The sequence below is a fragment of the Castor canadensis genome, chromosome 7, assembly GCF_047511655.1.
Source record: "Castor canadensis chromosome 7, mCasCan1.hap1v2, whole genome shotgun sequence".
Classification (NCBI taxonomy): Eukaryota; Metazoa; Chordata; class Mammalia; order Rodentia; family Castoridae; genus Castor; species Castor canadensis.
Window position 1 is genome coordinate 161,767,986 of NC_133392.1, and position 21,062 is coordinate 161,789,047.

Sequence of the window (21,062 nt, forward strand, 5' to 3'; positions counted from 1 at the left end):
CTTTATTTGGTGTACAGGGGCAGGTGGCTGGAATGGCATGTGGAATCCCAGGAGTTGGGGCCTTGGGTTCAAAACTCCACTTTCAGTGCCAGAGAGGAGGACTTTCCACATGGGACACAGCTAAGTGTCCCTATGAGCCCCAAGCTGTAGCTTCCACCTGGTCCTGCCCAGCTCCTGCCAAGATAGCAGCAGGCAGGGAGAGGAGCTCACTCTAGGCAGACACTCAGGTGGTCCACATGGCAGCCCTCGGAGTTCCTGGCCAGCTGTGGCAGTGCACGGGTGCAGTAGGGAGGTGCAGTAGGGAGGGCCAGCGGGGCTCAGGCCCCTCGGGCTAAGCCCTCCCTGTGTGGATGGGAGGAGGGTGAGGTGCACAGCATGGTGGGTAGGACTACCTTTGGCAAAGGGGTCTGTGCAGACAGGCGCCATCTGACCTCGAAGAGTGGCCCGGGAGCTTCCATGAAACAGGTGGTAATGCAGTCCCACAGCCAACACACCCAGGGCTTTCCCTCAGCCACTCCAGCTGCCATGGGCAGCTGCTGTCCAGGAACTGGAAGAGAACGGTCTTGTGGCCATGCCAGGTGGTGACTCAGAGCTGAGGTTTTCAGGAGGCCGCAGCAGTGCAGTATCTCCCTTTTCCCCCTCTGGCTTCTCCAAGACTCTACCTCAGAGTCCCTTGCTAGTGCACCTGAGCTACTCCACCCACTGGGATGCAAAGAGCAAGTTGGGCCAAGAACCCAGCCCTGTGGCCCCACAAGCCTTGTCCCTCAGCTGGGACACTCACAAAACACCAGGGCCAGGAAATGACGTCAGTGATGGAACTGAACCCAGTGAGGAGAAGAGGAGACATGAGTTTATCACATCAGTGTGTGAGTGAGTGGGCACATGGTGGGATGGGGTGCTCCTCCTGCCATGGACACATGTCACCATGTCGCAGCCACCAGCATAATCATGGTGCAACGAAAGTTTGATGAAACATAACACATTTGCACAGTGACAAAGCATCTAAACAAAATATATTTTTTCAGGGCTGGGGGCTTGCCTAGCAAGCGCAAGGGTCTGAGTTCAAACCCTAGTACCACCAAAAAAATAAATAAAAATATTAAAAAATTTAAAAAACATTCAACAAGACATGTATTTTCAATGACAAATAGAATAAAGGAGGGAGGCTCGGTATGGTAGTGCAGACCTGTCATCCCAGCTGTACGAGAAACTTAAGGAGGAGGACCCTGCCAAAGTGACAACCAAGATGAGCAATCACACAGGTGCAGTTCCCACCCCCATGAGGTAGTGCCTGCAGGCCCAATCTTCAGACGGGCAAGCTGAGGCTCACCGGGACCCAGGACAGGCAGAGAGCTGGGGCTGGATAAGTGCCATTCTGGGCCAACTGCGAGGTGTAGGAAGCAGTGCAGTGGGCTGGCAGCAGCTGTCATGCATCTTCAGTGTGCTGGTATGACAGAGGGAGCTCAGGCAGCACCAGAGCAGGCAGGAAGGAGGCCTCTGGACCCAATTTGATGGAAGGGAAAGACATGTGACAACCCCTGGGACCTGAGCAGCGAGCCCATCTCTCCCACTGCTGAAGGCTGCCACAAGCCCAAGCCCAGGACGGGGATCACACCACCACCAGTGTCCATCAGGGGCCACTCTAGATGTCTGAGCTATCCAGTTGCCCATTCTGTTGATCAGCGGTTGGGGAACATGGGAGATGTCTCCTCCACAGCCACAATGGTGATGGCTTCCCTGGTTTGCAGGTCCTCAGTAACTGCAGACTTGCTGGCTTCATTCTGTCTTTTCCGCTGCCAGATAAATCCAGAATGAAGGCCCACCTTCCAACTCCCAACCCATGGGCATTGTGGTCCTCGGGGCCACCTACTGTCCTCAACTTGAGGGGCTAGCCTGGCTACAGACTAGCCCTCAACCAGCTGGGACACACCCTCCACCCAAACACCCCAAGACATGTCAACTGTGTGGGGACAATGGCTGAGAAATGATACCTGGTCAGAGAACACCGCCATAATCCCACGGCCTGTAATACAAGACACTCACATTAGGGGGCAGTCCAGAGCTAATGACTAGGGGACACTGGCTCACAGGAAGGTGAGGTGGAACCCCCATTCTGGCCTTTGGCTGGGTGGCCTTCCCCAGAGTCTGACTCTGAAACAAGGTGACCTGTGCAGGCAGCTCCTTGGTGAGCCTGACCCCCCAGAAGGCCCGGCCTGTGAGAGGTCAGAGCTCCTGTGCACAGGACACCCTAATTTACTCACCATCCATGTAAGAGGAGAGAACACATCACAGTGGAGGGGTCCTGCCCAGGCCCATGAGCAGGGGTTACAGAGTTGGGCCACTCCTGGCCTGCCTCTGAGCCTGAGGGGCCCACACCTCCCTGCACCCTCACCAGGGGTGAGGACACACAGATGTGCTGAGTTGAGCTCAAACCTGAAAGTGCCCCGCCCCTGGCCTCTTCTGCTTTCCTTGCTTTGTGCCTGCTCCCCTGGACCATTCATGGGGCTGCCAAGCCTGAGCTGGGTGTGCAAGCTGCTTTGGTGCCCAGCTCAGCCTGAAACAGCTGAGGGGCCAGAAAAGATGCCACACTGGACAAGGAGTAAAGGATCCTTGGCCTTGTCTGTGAGGACACAGCCTGACCATGGCAGGCCAGCTGATGTCCCTCCTACCCCAGCAATTCAGGCTGAGTACATCCTGCACTGGGTTCCCCAAGGTCCCCAGAGGCAGATGGGACTTGGGGGTCCACACTCAGGAGTGGGCAGGAGAGGCAGAAGCTCCTTGGTCAGGGATCCCTACCTTGCCACCCCTCTAGGAAGGCCACTTGACACCTGGACTGTGAGCAAGGCAGGAGGTCCATTTCCCACTCAACAGCAACTGCCCCAGAGAGGGGACCAGGAATCCTGCAAGGCCCAGGTGGCCGCCTCCCAGGGTTTGGAGGGCCAAGCTGCGGGAGTCTCTGAGCTGCACCTGTGGGGACCTGAACCCAATGGGAATGGGTAGCATTACTCACTGGTTGTCTTGTTTCTTTGCTTCCACAAGATTATGACGATTATTACGACAACACAGATGACAAGGATGGCCAAGAGCAAACACACGCTCCATGAGAGGGAGCAAGTAACATCTGTGCTGCTGGTGCCAGGTTCTGATTCTTTCTGAAGCCACATCTGGCACCTAGGAGAGAAGTGCAGCCACAAGTCAACCACTCAGGCTCTACTCAGGGATACCAGTTTCCACACAGAGACCCCAAGGAGGCAGGTCAGGTTGGGGTCAGAGACTGACATTTGAAGGGGTCATGTTTAGGAGGAGCAGGGTCCTCACTTTGAGAACTGCTTCTTAGAGCCTCCTCCAATTCCAGAAGTGCAGGGAAAACCCCGCCCCCCATCTCCCTGACATCTAGTTACCTGCATCCCAGAGCGGGATCAGGTAGCAGCCTCCCTGGGAGCTGCTCCAGGCAAGTCCAGGCTGCAGCCTCCAGAAGCGGGGCTGCAGGGGCTGAAGACTAGTCCTGGCTAAGTGACCTGCTGTCTGTGAGCGCAGGCTGAGGCCAGCAGCTCTTTGTGCTGATTGAGGGCACTCCCCCTTCCAGGGAGCAGGAAGAGCTCCCTCCCAGGGCATGGGCTGAGACCCCCCACCAAGGATCACTTACCTGGTCCATGGTAGACATTGCTCTAGGGTCCCATTAGGTGAGAAGGTCCCTGGTGGGCAGTTAGCACACACTGTGTCGTGACTGTGGTTGCCTGGGAGGTAGAGAGGGAATGGCAGAGGGGCCATGGGAGGGAGAGGGGAGGTTGACATTCTGTGCTTCCCTGATGCAGGGCTTGGGGTCTTTCTCTCTGGGGACTTCCACTCCAGGCTGCTCTGGGGGTTGGGGGAGGGACCTCAGGAAGCCAGGTGATCCCCTCAGAAGGCTCGAGAGGGGTGGGGTAGTGAGCCCCAGGCTGTCCTGGATATGGAGAGGCAGGGGTTGAAGAGTCCAGGGGTCCCTTTGCCTTGGTTCCATAAACATCATGGGGGCTTCCCTGGTCAGGCACTGGGCGGGAGTTGAGCTCACACTTCACACCCAAGGTGAAGAGCGGGTTGACCACAGGCCACCTCATCAGCCCATGTTACTCCCTGCCTTGCACCCGAGAAGAAGGTGAGAGGAATCAGGGTCTGACCGGAAAGTAGAGAAACCAGAGCTGCTTCCCTTTCCCAGCTTCCTCTACCCTCCCTTCCCTCCCCTCTCTCCTCTGGTCTCTCCTTTCTCCCTCCCCCAGCCCCCCGCCCCCCACAGCTTTTTCCTCCTCTTGCCAGTACAGGACTGGGATGGGTGGGCCTGGGGTTGGCCAAGGTTCCTGTCCCTTCCAAGGTCCTGAGCTGTCCATGAGATCAAGGACATGGGACTCCAGGCAGAGAGACAGTGGGGATGAGGCATGAGTGCCACCAGCCTGCTTACCTCTGTTCTGCACCCTCTGGCCCGGGGCACAGGTGGTGTGAGGCAAGCACATTTCACATTGGTCCTCATTCTCAGACACACAGAAGTGGCCTTGGCTGCAGTGGCAGGCTGTGTTCTGGGTGCGGGAGCATTCCTGCCAGGCCACCAGGCCCATCTCTAGGCCCGAAGACAAGGAGCTGAGAGGTCTGGCAAGGGCAGCTGAACAATGAGAGTGTCACCTCTAACTGCAGGGGATGAATTGAGTGCTCCTACAGGTTGGGGACTCAGCCCAGGGGTGCCAGACACAGAGGGTCTAAGTCCCATAAGGGCAGCAGGGACGGCAACAGCAACAGGTGGCAGAAACCCAGCAGGTCCTTGATAGGGACACTGGATCCATGGGGAGACTGAAGCCTTCTGTCCAGTCTGGCCCACACAGGACACAGCTCAGGCAGTTGAGCAGAGCCTCAAGAGGCAGGTCCCAAGCCCAGGCCTGCCCAACTGGACAGCCACCCTCAGCCTGGCTTCCCTCTTCAGGGACCAGGCTAGCCAGAAGGCAGAGTCAGGTGCAAGGAGAATCTGTGCTTCCTTAGCTGGCCAGGAGGGGGCGCCTGCAGCTGGCCTGAAACCGCCCCTCTGGGCCCCTCCTGAGGATAGCTTCCTTTGCCAGCCGCACCCCACACCCTGAATCAGATCAGACAGCTGTGAGGGGGGAGGTGTGGTCAGGAGACTGTGGGTGCAGCTTGAGGTCCAGACCCCAGGAGATTGAGCTTGTCTCTGTCCAGTCCCTCCTCCCCAGTCACCTTCCTGTGCTCCAGAACTGCCTCCCACACGTGCTTCCAACTTTGTCCTGCAGGTTGAGCCAGGCATGGCCTAACCTGATGCACTCTGAGCTGAACCTTGGCCAGAGCCTCCTTTGGTAAGGACACAGCATTGGCTTAAGTGTCTGGGCCTGGGTTCTGCCTAAGTCTGGACCTCTGTCCCTCCCAACCCTGATACTCTGTCCCCTCACTTTTAGAAGTGTGTCACACACACACACACACACACACACACACACACACACCAATGTGTGTCCACAGTGACTGGAGTTTAAAGGAAAGAGATGAGTGAGTTGGCTCTGCAATTCAGCAGAGTGCTTTAGGTGGCTCAGAGCCTCCATTTTCCCATCTGTGGAATGGTCAGTCTCCTGCCCTCCCGCTCTAGGAGTGAGGTGGACACTGAGCAGGCAACTGTATGGGTGGGCATAGGATCACCTAGGTCAGTGTCTGGGGAGAGCCCCTGGCCTCCTGCATTCACTACTTCAAAGGATCTTCCACAGGGTTGGCCTCCCCTCCCTGACTGGTGGCCACCAATCCTCCTAGTAACCCTTCCTGTGGGGTCATATGGGGCCCCCACATCAGGAGGAGAAAGGGTGAGTACAGAGGCTGATGGTCCCCAGTGGATCCCCACCCCCTCCCAAGACCCACTTCATAGACAGAGAAACTAAGGCATGAGAGAGACCTGTGTCAGCCACCCAAGTCACCCAGGCAGGCAGAGAGGCAAAGCAGAAGACAGAGGTAGGGCACAAGTCCATGTGGACAGGCCCTCATGTGCTAGCTCCAGGCCTCATCACCAGCCATACCTGACCTCAGAAAGGCCCAGGTGACCGTGATAGGGTAAGCACAGGCCTAAGGTTCCCCTGATGGCAGTCCCCGCAAAGCAACCATGGAGGTGCCCAGACATTCATTGCTGTCCACTCTCCTACCTGGCTTACACTTTCCACAGGGCAGACACTGGCTGAGGCCATTGGGGTGGGCGGTGTAGTACTCTGAGGGGCAAGGTACACACACTGTGCCAGTTACCTCACTGCAGGCTTGCTTCACATGGTAACCTGAAGCCAGGGGATCCACAGTTTCTCAGGTGCTGGAGGACCCTGCAGGAGCCCACCTGTCACTCCCACCTGGAACCCCAGCAGGTGCGACACCAACCATGAAAACGCCAAGCCACCTGAGCTGCTCCCCACAGGACACAAGGACCCAGGTGATTTCCACCAGTGTGCCTCCTTGAGGCAAGTCTAGGTTCTAGAAGAATAAGGGCCTCCTGGGACACCCAGTCCTGGCTCTGACGCTGTCCCTATCCCCTCTCAGTCTCAGCTGCTGATCGTGCAAGGAGCACCCCTTCCCCCAGGCCCACCCCTGGGCAGTGCTGCAGTGAGGGTCCTGTGGCCTGAGGGGTCCAGAATACAGGAGCTGTCTTCAGGGCTGTAGCCCACGGCTATCAGGATCCCTGGGGACATGGGCTTTGTGCCACACAAGGCTGTGGGCACAGAGGACAGAGGGGACTCAGGGCAGGACAGAGCAGGAGTGCCTCACCTGGGCCCCCATTTGGGGGCTCTCCACAGGACCCCCGTACCTGGGCTGCATTTGGGGCAACACTCAGTGCCCACTGGATACTCCTCCTCTCTGCACAGGGGCTGGGACAGAATGCACTGGGGGTAACCCAGGAGGAAAAGGCACAGCGCCTAGAGGTAGGGATAAGCATTAGAGGGAAGGAGCCATCCTGCTGCCAGGCTGGCCTGGGAACTCTGCCTTCCCTTCCATTCAGTAAGGAAGCAGCAACCCCTGGGGCTGGCAGTGTACTGGTAGGGGAGGGTGGGCAGGGCCCAGGGAAGGACCTTGGAACACGCTACTCCCTGGGGAGCCCCAAGCCTGCTGGGGTGACACCCTGCTGTTCTGTGCCAGCCCCACTGACTCCTGGGGATGCAGCAGGGTCATCCAGGGCTGGCCCTCAAAGGCTGACACCTGAGGGTAGGGTCAGGCTGGTCAGGTCCCAGAGGACAGAGTGGCCCCACCAGGACCTTAGTTCCAGGCTGACTGGCCATCAGGGGCCTCAGGGCACCCTCCTAGGCAGGCAGAAAAGTCACTTTGGCAAGGAGCTAGTCACTGCCCAAACAAAGGGAGTTTGTACCTACACAAACACGGTCCTTATCAGGAAGTACAGACCATAGGTGGAGTTCAGCCATTGCTCCAGGACTCTACCCAGGGACATAGTTAGCTCAGAGCTGCCAAAAGAAGCCTCCAGGCTGGGAAGCACTCCCAACTCTGTCAGGGCCACCACTTGCTCCTGAATGGGGGCCCAAGCCAGCCTCTGCTAGTGGGATGAGTTTTCCTGCCTGTGGCCTCCCCACCTGGAGTTGGGCAGTGCTGAGGGACTGGGTGACTTCCAGAGAGCTGGGCAGCCAGGACACAGACTCCTGTGACCTGGGAACCCAGACATGGCCACGGCAAGGGCCTAAGGAAGGGGCACAGCTGGGGATAACCTGTGGGCCCCAGTGGGGCAGAGAGATGTGGGGACAGAGAAGGGATTCGGGAACTTACCAGTCTCAAAGTGTTGTTTTGGGCTCCTGGCTCCAGTAGGGAGACCCCCCAGCGTGACAGAGACTCCATGCCCCTGGTCAAAATGTCCCAGGCCCAGACGCCCCACTGGCTTCTGCTCTGAGGTTCACAGACAGGCCTACTACTGCAATCTAAAGTAAAAATGAAAGAGAAACAGAGCAAACAACGCCAAGGGAAGTGGGGGGTGGGGAATATTTTCTGCTCCTATGAGAAGGAGGACAACCAGCAGTGACAGATTGGAGGGGCCAGGGTGGTGTCCCAGTGGACCACTTAGCCCCTGAAATGGGCCAGGAAATGCCCAGTAAGTTCTCCAGCACCTCTCTGACCCCTCTGGCTCCCTGTGGAAGTGGGGCCCCTAGAGGGCGTATGCACTTCCAATTCACCCGAATTCCCCAGTACTGACTGACCTTGAGATCAGAGAAAAAGGGGTGCGATTGCCTGGTGCTATGGCAGGAAGGCAGAGAGGAGTAAGACAGATTAGTGAGTGCTGGAAAACCAGAGTTGGGGAATGTTACCTGGAGACCAGAGGAGAGTCACCTTGCCCCAGAGGTTGAAACAGCCAATGAAATAACATGTGATCATGTATGGACAAGCTGTACCCCACACACACACCATTTCTGGAATGCTGTACCTCACACACACACCATTTCTGGAACCTGTTCTAAATGGCATATAAGGAAAGCCCCCTTTGTTCTCGGGGCTCAGCCTTTGGACTCGAGTCCACTGAGTCACTGCTGGCCTGCTTAATAAACTTGCTTCCCAAAAGTTTTGGTGCTCTCTCAGTCTCTGTCTGAGCCCTCCTGCAACACTACCAGTCTCGTTCTCTGCGGATCAGACTGGGTTAACCAATGGCCACACCTCCCCAAAACTCTGCCTAGAGTCCTGCTCACATCTCTGACTGGTTTCATCTGCAATTCCTGAGAACTGTTCTTAAAGGGCCCTGAGAACAGGGAATGAGAGAACAGGGACCCCTTGTCATTCTAGAGCACTCCAAAGGGATTCCCATCTGTTCCCTGGGAGGGAGACAGGAAGGAAATTGACAGGTGTGGGACGAGGCTCTGAGTAGGACAGGGCCTTGCCCAAATCTCCCATGTGGAAATGTGGACTACCCAACCTGACCTGGCTGGCTGCCTGCTCCCCACGGGGCTTCCCCACCCTGTGGCCACCCCTCCTTCGCAGGCTCTTAGCTATAAGAAAACGATCTTTTCTATCAAAGTATTTGTTACCCTCTTAGACTACTTAAAAATTCCTCAGGTTGCCATCTCAGGTGACTTGCATGTTTAAAGGGTCCTTGCCTCTTCTTCTGGATTCCTGTACAACTCCATTGCCTGCCAGACTGCATGCCCTAACCCATCCCCCAAGCCTTTTAGCCAGTCGAGGGAGACTGTGAACCTCTGACCTGGACAAATCCCATGTGAGGAACGGGTACGACTGAGTCAGGGATGTAAGGAGAGCCACTGTCAGCCATTTTGTGCTTGCATGTTGCTTAGCTGGAGTGAGCACATGCTTGCACCCTGTTGATCAAGAGAAATGGCCTTGTCAAGATTTTCTGTCTCTTGTGTGTCTGTTTTCGGCACCGGAGGGTCTTTAATTCCAACATAACCAACCCATCACTCCTGGTAAATAAACCCTCAGAGACCATCTCATCTTCCACCCCACATCCCCCTCCCCTGGACAGAGGGAGAAATGGAGGCACCAGAAGTCTCAGCCTGAATGGGGAGTCCCTGGGTGGGCTCTACACCTCCCCCACCACACCCCAGCATGCAGACCTGGGGGCCACGGGAGCTGTTCTGTCCCACCAGGAAGCTGTCTATGCCCAGATCTCTGCTGAAATAATCATTTTCCACCAAAAAATCTCTGGTTGCTCAGTTTAAACCATGCCCTGTTCCTGCACCCTGTGACCCAGCCCCTGTGCCTCTCTGGATAGGGCTGCCCCCACCCCCCTTGAATGCAAACTCCAGGGTGGGGTGCAGCAGGAAGACAGGGAGGCTCCTGTCCCAGCTCCCAGCCACTGGCTCATTCACTCATCCACTCCCTCACTCATTCACTCAATAACTCATTCACTAATTCACTCACTCATTCTCTTACGAATTCACTTGCTCACTCACCTATTCACTCAGCAGGGAACATCCCATATCCATCACCAGTCAGGCTGTGTTCAGAGCTCCTGTACACAATGACAAAAGGGGACAGAAGAGGCTGGATCCAGGTCCTTAACACCCCCCAGGCATCTCTGTAACTGGCTGTCACCTGCTGGCTGCCAGCCCCAATTTTAGTAGCAGACCCACAGGAATCAGAAGGGAGAGGTCAGCAGAACCCTCCAGAGAGTTTGTCTGAGACTCCACTGGCACTTCAACCTCCCTGTACCCTGGTGGGTTAGAAGGCGGGTTCACAGCCCTGGGTGACCATTTGCCTTGGGACTCACCAGGTCTCCTCACCAGTCCCAGTCAAAGCCTGAGCCCAGGAATCCATATGGTCTCTGCTGGGCACCCACCTCAGCATACCCTCAGGACAGGGAGGCCAGGCAGGGGCTGTGGAGGACACTCTGTGCACACTTCCAATGTAGATGGGGAAACTGAGGCCAAAGCGAGTCAGATCACAGATCCTCAGCCCAAGGCTTGGCCTCCCCTAGTCTGCAGCAGCTGCCCCAAGCCAGCAGCCCCTCCAAGTCCAACTCCACAGTCCAACTGCCTCCTGGAGCCCCTTCCAGTCCCAGCCTGGGGCTCCATGGGCTCCCTACCATTGCTGTCACCCAGAGCTTTGACTTCCCTGCAGGACAGGATCCAGTGGCCTGTCTGGAAATCCCCATATGACATTCCCCCTTTCTTCTTGTAAGGAGAGCAGGAAGTTTTGCCTGAGCCCTGTCCTGGAAGTATGGGGGTGGGGTCCTGGTAACTCTAGTGCTCACTCTCACTCCTCTGCCTTCAAGGACAGCCTCAGCTCCCCCCACCTTGTTCTGTGTGAGTCCTAGCTGGGCACTGGGGCTCAGAGGCAAAAGCCTGGTCTCAACCTTCCTGGCCCATGGTCCAGTGAGGGAGAAGAGTCTAAAAGTCAAACTTCCCCAGTCCTGGGCTGAGGGCTCTCAGACAAGCCAAACACACCTCCTGAGGCTCTGAAGGGTGAAAAGGAGCCTGTAGAGGGACGGTGGGAAGGGTGTTCTCTGAGGAAGGACATGGACTGAACCATCAGGGAGAGGTACTGGATCTACTCCTGGAGAGGCGTGAGGCACGTAGTCAGTGCCAGTCACAGCTGAAGATACAGACACACTCTGCATTTAGGAGCTGTGTGAAGGGTGGACAGAGTGGACCTGGTAAGGAGGAGCTGGGGTCCCCTAAGTGGGAACTACTAGGGTGCCACAAGGGGTGGCAGAAGGCGGAGACAAATTCACTGGACTCTTTCTTTAGCTGGGGGAGGTTGCCAAGTGTAGAGAAGCCTGTGGCTGCACAGCCTCTGTCCCTCATGCCTGGGGACAGAGAAGAGAGACCTGTGGTGGACCAGGTGGTCAGAGGAGGCTCTGAGAGATCTCAGGTGGCCTGGAACTTCCCAGAGCTCAGTTGCCAGTTGGAAGCCTAGACAGTTTCTCATGGCAGAGCCACGCTGGGGCTTGGGCTCCAGCCTAGACCCGTAGGCTCCAAACTCTAAGGCATCAGTGGCTATCTTAGCTCAGTGCCTCTCAGGCTTGCTGCTCTGTGGTCTCAGCCGCCCCCAGCCTGTCCCCTTGTTGACCACCCCCGTGGGGACAAAGCCCTTCCCTCCCAGAACCAGGAACCTGCAAACCAGTTGTACCCACACCTCACCTTCCTGGCCGACACACCCCGACCTCCTCTGGGCTCCAGGAGCCTGACTCTAGGACAGTCCTTGGTTCCTCTTCGTCCAATCACTTTGTCCCTCAACCTGTTCCCTCGACAGCCCTTCTGAAGCCCTGTCCCCACTATGCTCCTCCCACTTTTCTGTCCACGATCCACACTCTTCCTGACCCTCAGGTGCCTCTGCTTCTTGCCTGCCCACGATCTACCCATGGGTACCTGCCTCTCCATCTCCTCTCCTGCTCTGTCCCAGCCACATCACCCCCTTGGGAACCCTGGTTGTTCCGGCCCCCTCCCATTCTGTACCCTATTCACACCCTTTCCTCCCTCAAGGCTCTTCCTCACTGCTCTCCTGGCCCTGCAGGAGCAGCCACTCTTCCACTAGAAGTGTGCCCAGGCACTACATGCTCCAGCCTCAGGGGTCTCTCAGTGACCCCAGGCTAGTTCACAGTCCTGACCCCAGGGGCCCTCCACCAGCCACCCTGCACTGAGGCACACCAGGCTGGGGGCCAAGCCAGGCCTCACCCCAACAGGAACAAAGGGGCTTTGGACCTAGGAAGTGGTCCAAGGCTGAGCCCCCATTCCACACCACTCCTGGGTTCAGTTCCATAGACAGCTCTGAACTGGGGGAAAAGGGGGAGGGCTTACAGTCCCTCGTCACTAGGCGAATGGGCCCCCTGACCCTTGGAAGGGACTGATCAAGGGGAGAGCCACAGGCTGCTACACTGCAAATGTTTTGGGAACTTCAAGTGTCCCTGGGCTGCACTATGGGCAGGCACAGCCAGTGGCCATCTGCTGAGAGGGGGTTGGGAGTGGTGTGGACAGAGGAAGAAGAGACAGCTGAGCAGGCCAAGCGAGGGAGGAAGTTGAGGTCCTCAGCCACAGAAGGGACAAGCAGAATGTTCCCATTCACCGGTAGCAACTGCTACCCGGTGAAAAGGCATGGGGATTGTGAATACATCACACACTCCACACTGTCGGAGGAGCGCTCATTGAGCAGCCCCTCAACAAAGCTGTTTGGAAGCAAACTTTAAAGATTTTTAGATCATAGTACAAATTGATCCAGGAACAGTCTCATCCAAGCATGGAGAGATGCATGTATAGCAATGTACACAGTCTCTCTCAGAGTGATGGAGGACTTAAAAACAACCTAGGTGCTCATCAGTGGTGGTGCACGCCTGCAATCCCGGGAGGATCACGAGTTTGAGACCTTGTCTGAAAAAAAGGAACTGGTCACTTCTGTTCCCAGTCCTGATGGAGTAACACCCTGGGTTTACCCTTTTGCCTCCAAAACTAGAAACTGAAAACATATGACTCAACTTTTAAAAAATGGAACCCAATGGAAATGTGATCCCCAAGGGAAGAGTCACAAGTTAACGGAGCTCTTCAGTTGATCCATCTTTACACAAGAGGCCCAGAGCAGGGAGAGGGAGCCAAGTGGATCCTGGCAGTCTTGCTGGGCAAATAAGGACAAGACCAGGACTCAGGAATGCCTTTGCAGATGGACGTCTCAGGGAGGAGGGAGTTACAGAGCTGAGCTCCCCTCCCTGAGTCTGCTCTGAACAGTGAGCTTACATGGAGGACACTGAAGAAGCTGTGAACTCCTGGTCCTCAGACTCACAGGGTTGCAAACATTTACCAGCTGAGCAGCCAAAGAGGAGAGGCCTTGTGAGTCACTTGGGCAGTCAGTAGACACCTGAAGAAGGCCAGTCCTTAGCCAGGGACCAAGCCATCCCTAGAGAAAAAGCCACTGGAAGTCTTCTTTAACTGACTTTAAACTAACTTGAAGTTTTGTGACTTCAGAAACAGTCACAAAAACATCTAAGTGAGGTCTGGAGCGTGGCTCAAGTAGCAGAACACCTGCCTAGCAAACACAAAGCCTCGAGTTCAAACCCCAGTACCGCAAAAAAAAAAAAAAGAGCAAATTGTTGTTCTGCATACTGGAGCAACAGTGAATGTCAAGCATTCAATCAGAAATTTCTGCTGGGCCCAGTGGCACATAACTACTCAGAAGGCAAAAATGGGGAGGTCTGATGGCCAAGACCAGCCCAGGCAAAAAAGTCACAAAGACCCCATGGAGTGAACGGTGGGCATGATGACACACACCTGTCCTCCCAGCCATGCAGAACGTGTAAATAGAATGACTGCAGTCCAGGCCAGCCCAGGCATAAGTACAAAACCCTATCTGAAAAATAACGAATGGAAAAGGGGCTGGGGGCATGGTTAAAGTAGTAGAGTGTCTGCCTAGCAATCATTAGGCCCTGAATTTAAAGCCCAGTGCTACACCCCCCCAAAAAAAAATTACTAACAGGCTCAAAAGCAGGAAAATGTAACCCAAAAAGTCAATGGGAATAGATAGACCCAAAACTGTCAACAAAGACCCACTGTAAAGGAAACTTCAAGCGGGATGTGAGAAACCGGTTATAGAAAGAAAGAACCAATGGACTTTATGAACACTCGTGTTCCTTTTCTAAGGCAGCCATGACAAAACTCCACAGCCTTAACTGGTGGGACTCTTTCCTCTCGTTCTAGAGGCCCTCTGTCCTTGCACAGGCGTCTCTCCACATGCGCCTCCCTGATGCCCTCACCAGTCCTTAAGAACTAGGGTGCTGAGACCATATGACCTCATTTGACCTTGTCACCTCTCTAAAGTCCCCTTCTCAGCACTGTGCTGTCAGATAGCAGGGTTTTTTTGGTGGGGGGAGGGGACACAAATCAGCCCTCACCAGCAGGATTAACAACAGACTAGGTGTCACCAGCAAACACCAGTGAACCATGCCAAGAAGCCTAGAAACTATCCCAAATGAAGCCCAAACAAAAGAAAAAAATGGAGCTGGCTCATGCCTGTAATCCCAGCTACTTGGGGGGCAGAGATCAGGAGGATCACAGTTCAAAGCCAGTCTGGGCAAATAGTTCTCAAGACTATCTTGAAAAAAACCCATCACAAAAATAGGACTGGTGGAGTGGCTCAAGGTGAAGGCCCTGAGTTCAAGCCTCAGCACCACATAAAAAGAAAGGAAAAAGGAAAGAATGGCCTATTCTCTGTGATCCCCTGAATGGAATTCTCACGGGAATGGGATTAGAGTTCCCAGACAAGAGGAGAGAGAGGTCAAAGAGAAATACACATATATTTGAAGAAACAGCCCAAGAAATTTGTCTAGATTTGAAGAAAGCTATAAAGCTACAAATGCAAAGCAACCAACAGACTCCTCGAAGGCTAACTGAAAGAAATAAGATGCCTGGCACAAAGTGATAAAAGAAATGGCTGTCTCAGATAAAGCACAGCCCACGACCTAAGAAGCAGAGATAAGGGCAGACTTTGGACTTCTGCCTGAGCAGCTGCAGGCCGTTGACAAGGAGAGACTGCTTTAGAACGCTGAACCGATATGCAACTGGGAATTCTGTACGAGATGCTCCTATTTGACCAAAATGGGAGTGGCCCTAAAGCCAGGACTTCTGTTTCACAATCTCAAACAGAAGCTGGGAGAGTTCACCCCCTGCAGACTCGCGCTGCAAGAAGTTAATGAACTCCAAGCATGAGGAATTTGTACCCACAAAACTGAAATCCAATCCCAAGAGTACAGAGTGGAAGAAGTGACAAATTTAAACCTAAACAGGAGGCATTTCCCTTCATCGTTAAATGTCTTAAAAAGTAATAAGCTGGGTGTACTGCTCCACATTTGTCATCCCACCACTCGGGAGGCTGAGGCAGAACCATTGAGAGTTCAGGGCCATCCTGGGCTACATAGTGAGACCCTGTGTCAAAAATACTATAACAGAGGCCAAGCACAGTGGCTCAAGCTAGTACTCCACCTACTTGGGAGGTTCGAGGCTAGGTTGTGCAAAAAAGTTCATGAGACCCCATGTCAACCAATGGCCTAGCATGGTGGCAAAAGCCTGTCATCTCAGCTACACAGGGAAACACAAACAGGACGACTGTGGTCAGGCCAGAGCCCATCTCAAAAATAACCAACGTAAAAAGGGCCGGTGGAGTGGCTCACGTGGTAGAGCACCTGCCTAGCAAGCGTGAGGCCCTGACTTCAACGCCCAGAATTGCCAAAAAAATTAATAAATTCACATATATATATAACATGAATATATGTACAAGCAACATAAGAACACAGCCTGCAGTAAGCACCAGGAGCCTACCATAGCAATTCAAAAAGATGAGGGCTTTATTTTGACTAAAGGTTTCAGTCCCTAGCAGGATGGCCTTGTTCATTTGGGCCAAACAACATGCTGGGAGTGCGTGCTGGAAGAACCTGCTCACTTCATGCCTCCAGGAAGTGAAAGAGAGGAAGATTCCCTTCGAGGCCGCACTCCCAGTGGCCTCACTTCCTCCCACTAGGCCCCACATCCTAAGGGTTCCTCCCCGTTCCAACAGCACCCAGGCTGAGGACCAAGCTTTTAACACATGGGCTTTGGAAGACATTCAGGATACAAACTATGGCAACAAACAAACACCACCACCCCCCCTTTTGGTGAGGTGGGACTTGAGTTTGAAATCAGGATTTCACGCTTGCAAAGCAGGCACTCTACTCCTCGAGCCATACCTGCATTCCGTTTTGCTCTGCTTATTTTAGAGATGGAGTCTCAAGAACTACTGCCCTGGCTGACCTTGATTTGCAATCCTCCCCCAATCTCAGCCTCCGAAGTAGCTAGGATTACAAGTGAGTCACCACCACCCAGCCCATTATTTTTCAAACTTTTATTTCCTAATATTTATACATTTATTTTGGCAGTACTGGAGTTTGAACTCAGGGCCTCATGCTTGCCAGGGAGGTGCTCTATCACTTGAGCCAAGCCACTAACCCCATTAATTTTTTAATGGTCAAAATACTTGACATCACTGAAGAAGCCACTAGGAAAATGCAAATTAAAACCCCAATGAGGTGCTCCTTCACAGCTATGAGAGCAGTCAGGGTTGGGGTGTGACTATCAGAATGATCCCCACACCAAGCCTTGCATCAATACAGAGCCCTGGAGTCCTCACAGGCAACATGGCGCTGCCTCTGTGGACAGAGGCTTGGTGAATTCTTTCAGAGTTAGACACACAGCTTCCACGTGACCCAGCAGTTTCACTCCTAGGTGGATAGCCAGGTAAAATATAGGTATGTCCACAACAGAGCTTGTTTACAGGAGGTGGTAACAACTCAATCTGGAATAAAGGGAACCGTCTCCTCACCCAGTGTCCATCGACCAGCCAACGTTAATAAACTGAGACACTAGCCGGGTGAAGAAAGCAGCGGCAACTTTGTCATACCGTGTGGTCACAGAGAGAGATCAAAGATGCTTGTGACCAGGATGGGGACAGATGGGGAGGGGCCAACTGAGCTGGCTTGGTGGCCATAACAAGATAGCAAAGACAGGTGGCTTAACAAGCAGACTTTCATACCCGGGTCCTGCAGGCTGTGAGTTCAAGATCAAGAGGTGGCAGGGTTTGTTCCTCCAATGCTACCCTTCCTGGCTGCAGATGTTACCTTTGCCCTGTGTGCTCATGTCCCTCATCTCTTAGAAGGACCCAAAGGCCACCCTAATGACCTCACTTAACTCAGTCACCTCCTAAAACCCCATCTCCAGAGCTCAGCATATGAATTATCCAGTCACAGCCCAAGGTCCCAGAGGACAGGTGCCTTTCTCACAGCTCAGTCCACGTCCCCAGAACCTGGCACAGATGGGGGACACTCTGCTGAACAGTGTGAGAAGGAGAATGGTGCCCCAACAGCTGTGGGCTGGACTAGCCCTTCCGCCAGACCTCCCTTCATGTGCTCCTGCTGGATGAAAACAATGTCACAGCATGCCACATCCACAGGGACTTGCTGGTGCCCAGCCTGAACTCCGACAGAACACAGACATGTCCAGGACACAGGAAGACGGGCCCGGCAGCTGTCCCGTCCTTCCCTCAGCCTCAGCACCTTCTAGATACCCTGTGTGGGGAACTCCCACACACAAGGGAGTCCCCCAAACCTGACAGACCCAATCCAGAGCAAAGCCACTTCCTCTACCCTCCCCAAGACACCCAGCACCAGCCAGTCCTGTGACCAGTGTTTCTGGCTCTCTCACCACACATGGTCCCATGTGTTTTCTTCCCGTGACCAGCAATGAGCTGACGTCCGTGATCATGGAAACTGTGGCCTTTGCTGTGGGGCTGTGACTGCTGCAAGATGGTCAAACCTCTTTCCTTGTTGACAGTGACCTGGGGAGTTGGCTAAAGGACCCTGGACACACACACCACCCCCAGAAGATGGGGTCTATACAAATCAGCATGTGTGTGTGTCCTGAAGAAAAAAGCATATTTCCCCTGGGGGAGATGGAGAAGCTCAAACTCAACTTTCATTTCTACTTTTGCTTCTGCATTGAGTGTCTTACCAGAACATTTCCCTTTTAGGCGAAAAGTCTGCTCAAGAGATGGATGAACATTCACGTGCCACCAGGCAGCCCAGGGGACCACTTATTTCCCCAGAAGGGGCTCTGTCAGCCATCAGAGGATCCAGTCTATTGAGTAGTCCACTCCAATCATCCAAAAGGTCCTCTTCCTCCCACTCCCAGCCCTTCAGTTCTGGACTTGGGAATTCACATCCAGCCCTGCCAACCAGGGCCATCTCCAGGGCAGGTACACTCACATTCATAGCCGCCTTGTTCCCTGTAACCCAAAAGGTAGAAGCAACCAAGTGTCCATCTCTGGGTGAGCAGGCAAGCAAAGGTGTACAGCCTCACAGTAGAATATTACTCATCCACAAAAAAGGAGTAAAGTTCTGACACCCGCTAACACAAGCAAACCTTTAGGACGTTGTGCTAAGCGAAGGGATCCAGACAAAAACAACAAACCCTGTGAGGGACCCAGAGCAGGTGATGCAGAGACAGCAAGCAGAGCAGAGGTTGTGGGGGCCCAGGAGGCAGGGAGTGCAACAGGACAGTTTGTCTTTGGGGATAAGAAAACTCTGGACATGGATGATGGATGATGGCACAGTGGAGTGAGCTCAATGCACTTGAGCACTTATAAGTGGTTAGGTTTTACCATCATTTAAAAAAATACATCCATAAAGATGTTTTTGAAAAGAACAGGAAGGACCTTGGCAGTGATGGAGTGTCCTAATCCCTTGACTGTCAGGATCGATGCCTGCAGTAAGGATTTGTAAGCCGTTTCTGTGGGGGAAACAGGGAAAGCCACCCAGACTCTTTGGGGCTGTTTTTTGCAAAAACTGTCTGAGAATTGTCTCACAACAGAAATTCATGTAAGAGAGGAAAAAGAAGAGACACTGGGTGCCAAGCTTTATTGCACAAGTTGGTGACCACAGGCCAAGACCTCCTGGCTCTTAACTTTCAGTCACAAACAGGAAATTGTGAGGAAGGGAAGAGAGGAGGCTGCCAGCTGGGGTGCTTCCTGCAGCCCTGCCCAGCCTCACAGTTTCTTAACGACCAGATCACAGCTATGTTTTTCCCTCGATTCGACATCACGGAAAACAGAAGAGATTGCTCAGCGGCGTTTCCTTTGATACTAAAACTTGGTGGTTGAACTTATTTTTACAAAGACAGTGTTGAGTGTGTGAAGTCAAATGGTGTGTGGTAGTGTCTAACCTTGATTTTGTCCTGGCCAGTCCCCACCTGGACCCACAGAGAACCCCTAAACCATCTCCTCCCCCCTCATCCCCTCCCCCACATCCATTCCCTCCCTCCTTCCCTCATTCATTCATTCATTCACCATCCTCCCACTCAGCAGCATCATGGTATAGCACCAGGTTCCCACAGCATGTCCATTCTGCCTTGTCTGGTCCCCCCGGCCTGGGGGCCAGCAAATTCCAATGTTTGCCTTCCTCCTGTGTTCCACACATGGTCCACAGATACTAACAGAATACAGGTGTGGAGCTGAGGACAGGACAAGGATGGAGGAGATGAGGGTGCCTGCTGCAGGCTATCTGTGGTTCCACAGACAGGGACACTGGAAGAGACCAGGTGGCCTGCCCAGGGCCCACAGACACAGCAGCACTGAGTTGGGACTGAGTCCAGCTCCAGGGCTGGCCTCCATGCTCCCCCATGAACTCCCACCACAGCAGAGTGGGCACAGAGTGAGCAGTGGACTTCAGAACATTCAAAATGTAACGTGCTGGACACTGCTGAGTCCATCTGTTATAAACTGAGTTGGAGGAGTCCAGCAAGGGGTACCTAGGGAATGGTTTGGTCCCATACCCCTTGCTCCAGCTCCAAGGCTAAGTGACATGCCAGTGGCTCACCTGGGCCTGCCCAGCCCACCAAGGCCATCCTCATGTCCCCCTGAGAGATGAATCCCCAAGCATGTCCAGCACTTCCAGAGCAAGGAACAGAACGCCTGAGCCAGGCATGTCTGTGCACAATGGGTCCTGTGTGAGATGGAGAGAACCCTGAGATGGCCCAGACCCCGTGTGACATGCGGCAGGGCCCAGAGACAGTGTGTCTGAGCAACAGACCCATGTGACATGGAGCAGAGCACCCAGACGGCGTGTCTGAGCATACTGGCCCCGTGTGACAATGACTTCAGTCGAGGTGCCTGAGCCTGGAGAGAGGCAGGGTCTTCCCAATCTGTAGGCTACTCCTCGCTCTTCCTTATTACCCAGTGATTATCCTCAGGCTTGCTTTCTCTGACCCTATAAGGTCTTTCGACTTCACCCCTCAGACTGCCCTCAAACAAGGCATGTGGCCAAAGCCCTCCAGTATTGCTGCAGAAGTCAGGTGCCCTCCTTGGGACCATCTGATGACAGCCACCTGACCCACTTCCCCAATAACCATTAAAGCACAGGGTGGAAGAAGACCCTACAGGGCCCAGCCACAGCCACTATCTGCCCCTGGGCAGAGGCCCCAGTCAGGCCTGGACTGGGAGACGGACATGAAGGGAAGGGCACTAGACACTGGTTGCTGTGTAAAGAGTCTCTGCCTCCCGTGGGAAGCGGGAGGCCTGTCACCCCGAATCCAGGGCTCCTTAGGCCCCATGGGTCCTGCTCTGTTAGCCCACATTTATGAAATATCTACTGTGTGCTGGACAATGAGATACAGGATGGGCATCAGGCTATCCCCTCCCTGGGAAGCCAGGGGTAGGGTAGCCATAACCTCAATGAAGTGGGGAGCAGATAGGGGAGCCTCATTAATTCAGGAGCAGCTCAGTCCCCCAGGCTGGAGCCACACCAGGCACAGAAGTTTCAGGGACAGCAGTAAGGCTGCTAGCAACTGCTCAGGTCTCTGCCCACTGCCGACCTGTCTCTCTCTGTAGAAAAAAAAACAAGGACTTCTACTTCCCGCCAAGTCTGTGGGCCTCTAGCCAGGTCATGACTAGCACTGTGGGGACAGCCACCGGGGCAGGGAGTTCCCCAGACAGGTGACTTCCCGTTCGGGTCTCAACTTCCCAGAAACTTCAGAAAGGCCCGCCCAGGCCTGGCTTTTTTAATCCTTTCACCATTCTCAGGTGCTGAAATTCAGCCCCTGGTGGCAGTTGGGAGCAGG

At 54.2% G+C, this 21,062-nt stretch overlaps 1 protein-coding gene across 9 annotated transcripts; it reads right to left on the reverse strand.

The window, feature by feature from the left end:
* Nucleotides 1-994: 994 nt before the first annotated feature.
* Tnfrsf14 (TNF receptor superfamily member 14) lies at nucleotides 995-17,881 on the reverse strand. Of its 9 annotated transcripts, none has more exons than XM_074081550.1 (11): nucleotides 11,583-11,844; nucleotides 9,894-9,952; nucleotides 9,185-9,299; nucleotides 7,768-7,916; nucleotides 6,803-6,911; nucleotides 6,156-6,281; nucleotides 4,436-4,633; nucleotides 3,647-3,737; nucleotides 3,011-3,171; nucleotides 1,992-2,023; nucleotides 995-1,793 (listed from the first exon to the last, which is right to left on the reverse strand). In XM_074081550.1, the coding sequence occupies exons 4-11, from the start codon at nucleotides 7,834-7,836 to the stop codon at nucleotides 1,680-1,682; spliced, it is 900 nt and encodes a 299-aa protein (XP_073937651.1). In that variant the 5' UTR covers nucleotides 7,837-7,916; nucleotides 9,185-9,299; nucleotides 9,894-9,952; nucleotides 11,583-11,844; the 3' UTR covers nucleotides 995-1,679. The 9 variants fall into 9 exon arrangements, with proteins under 9 accessions (XP_073937651.1, XP_073937649.1, XP_073937655.1 ...); XM_074081548.1 differs by having other exon boundaries at nucleotides 8,193-9,299; XM_074081554.1 differs by lacking the exons at nucleotides 9,185-9,299; nucleotides 11,583-11,844 and adding an exon at nucleotides 17,655-17,881.
* Nucleotides 17,882-21,062: the final 3,181 nt, after the last annotated feature.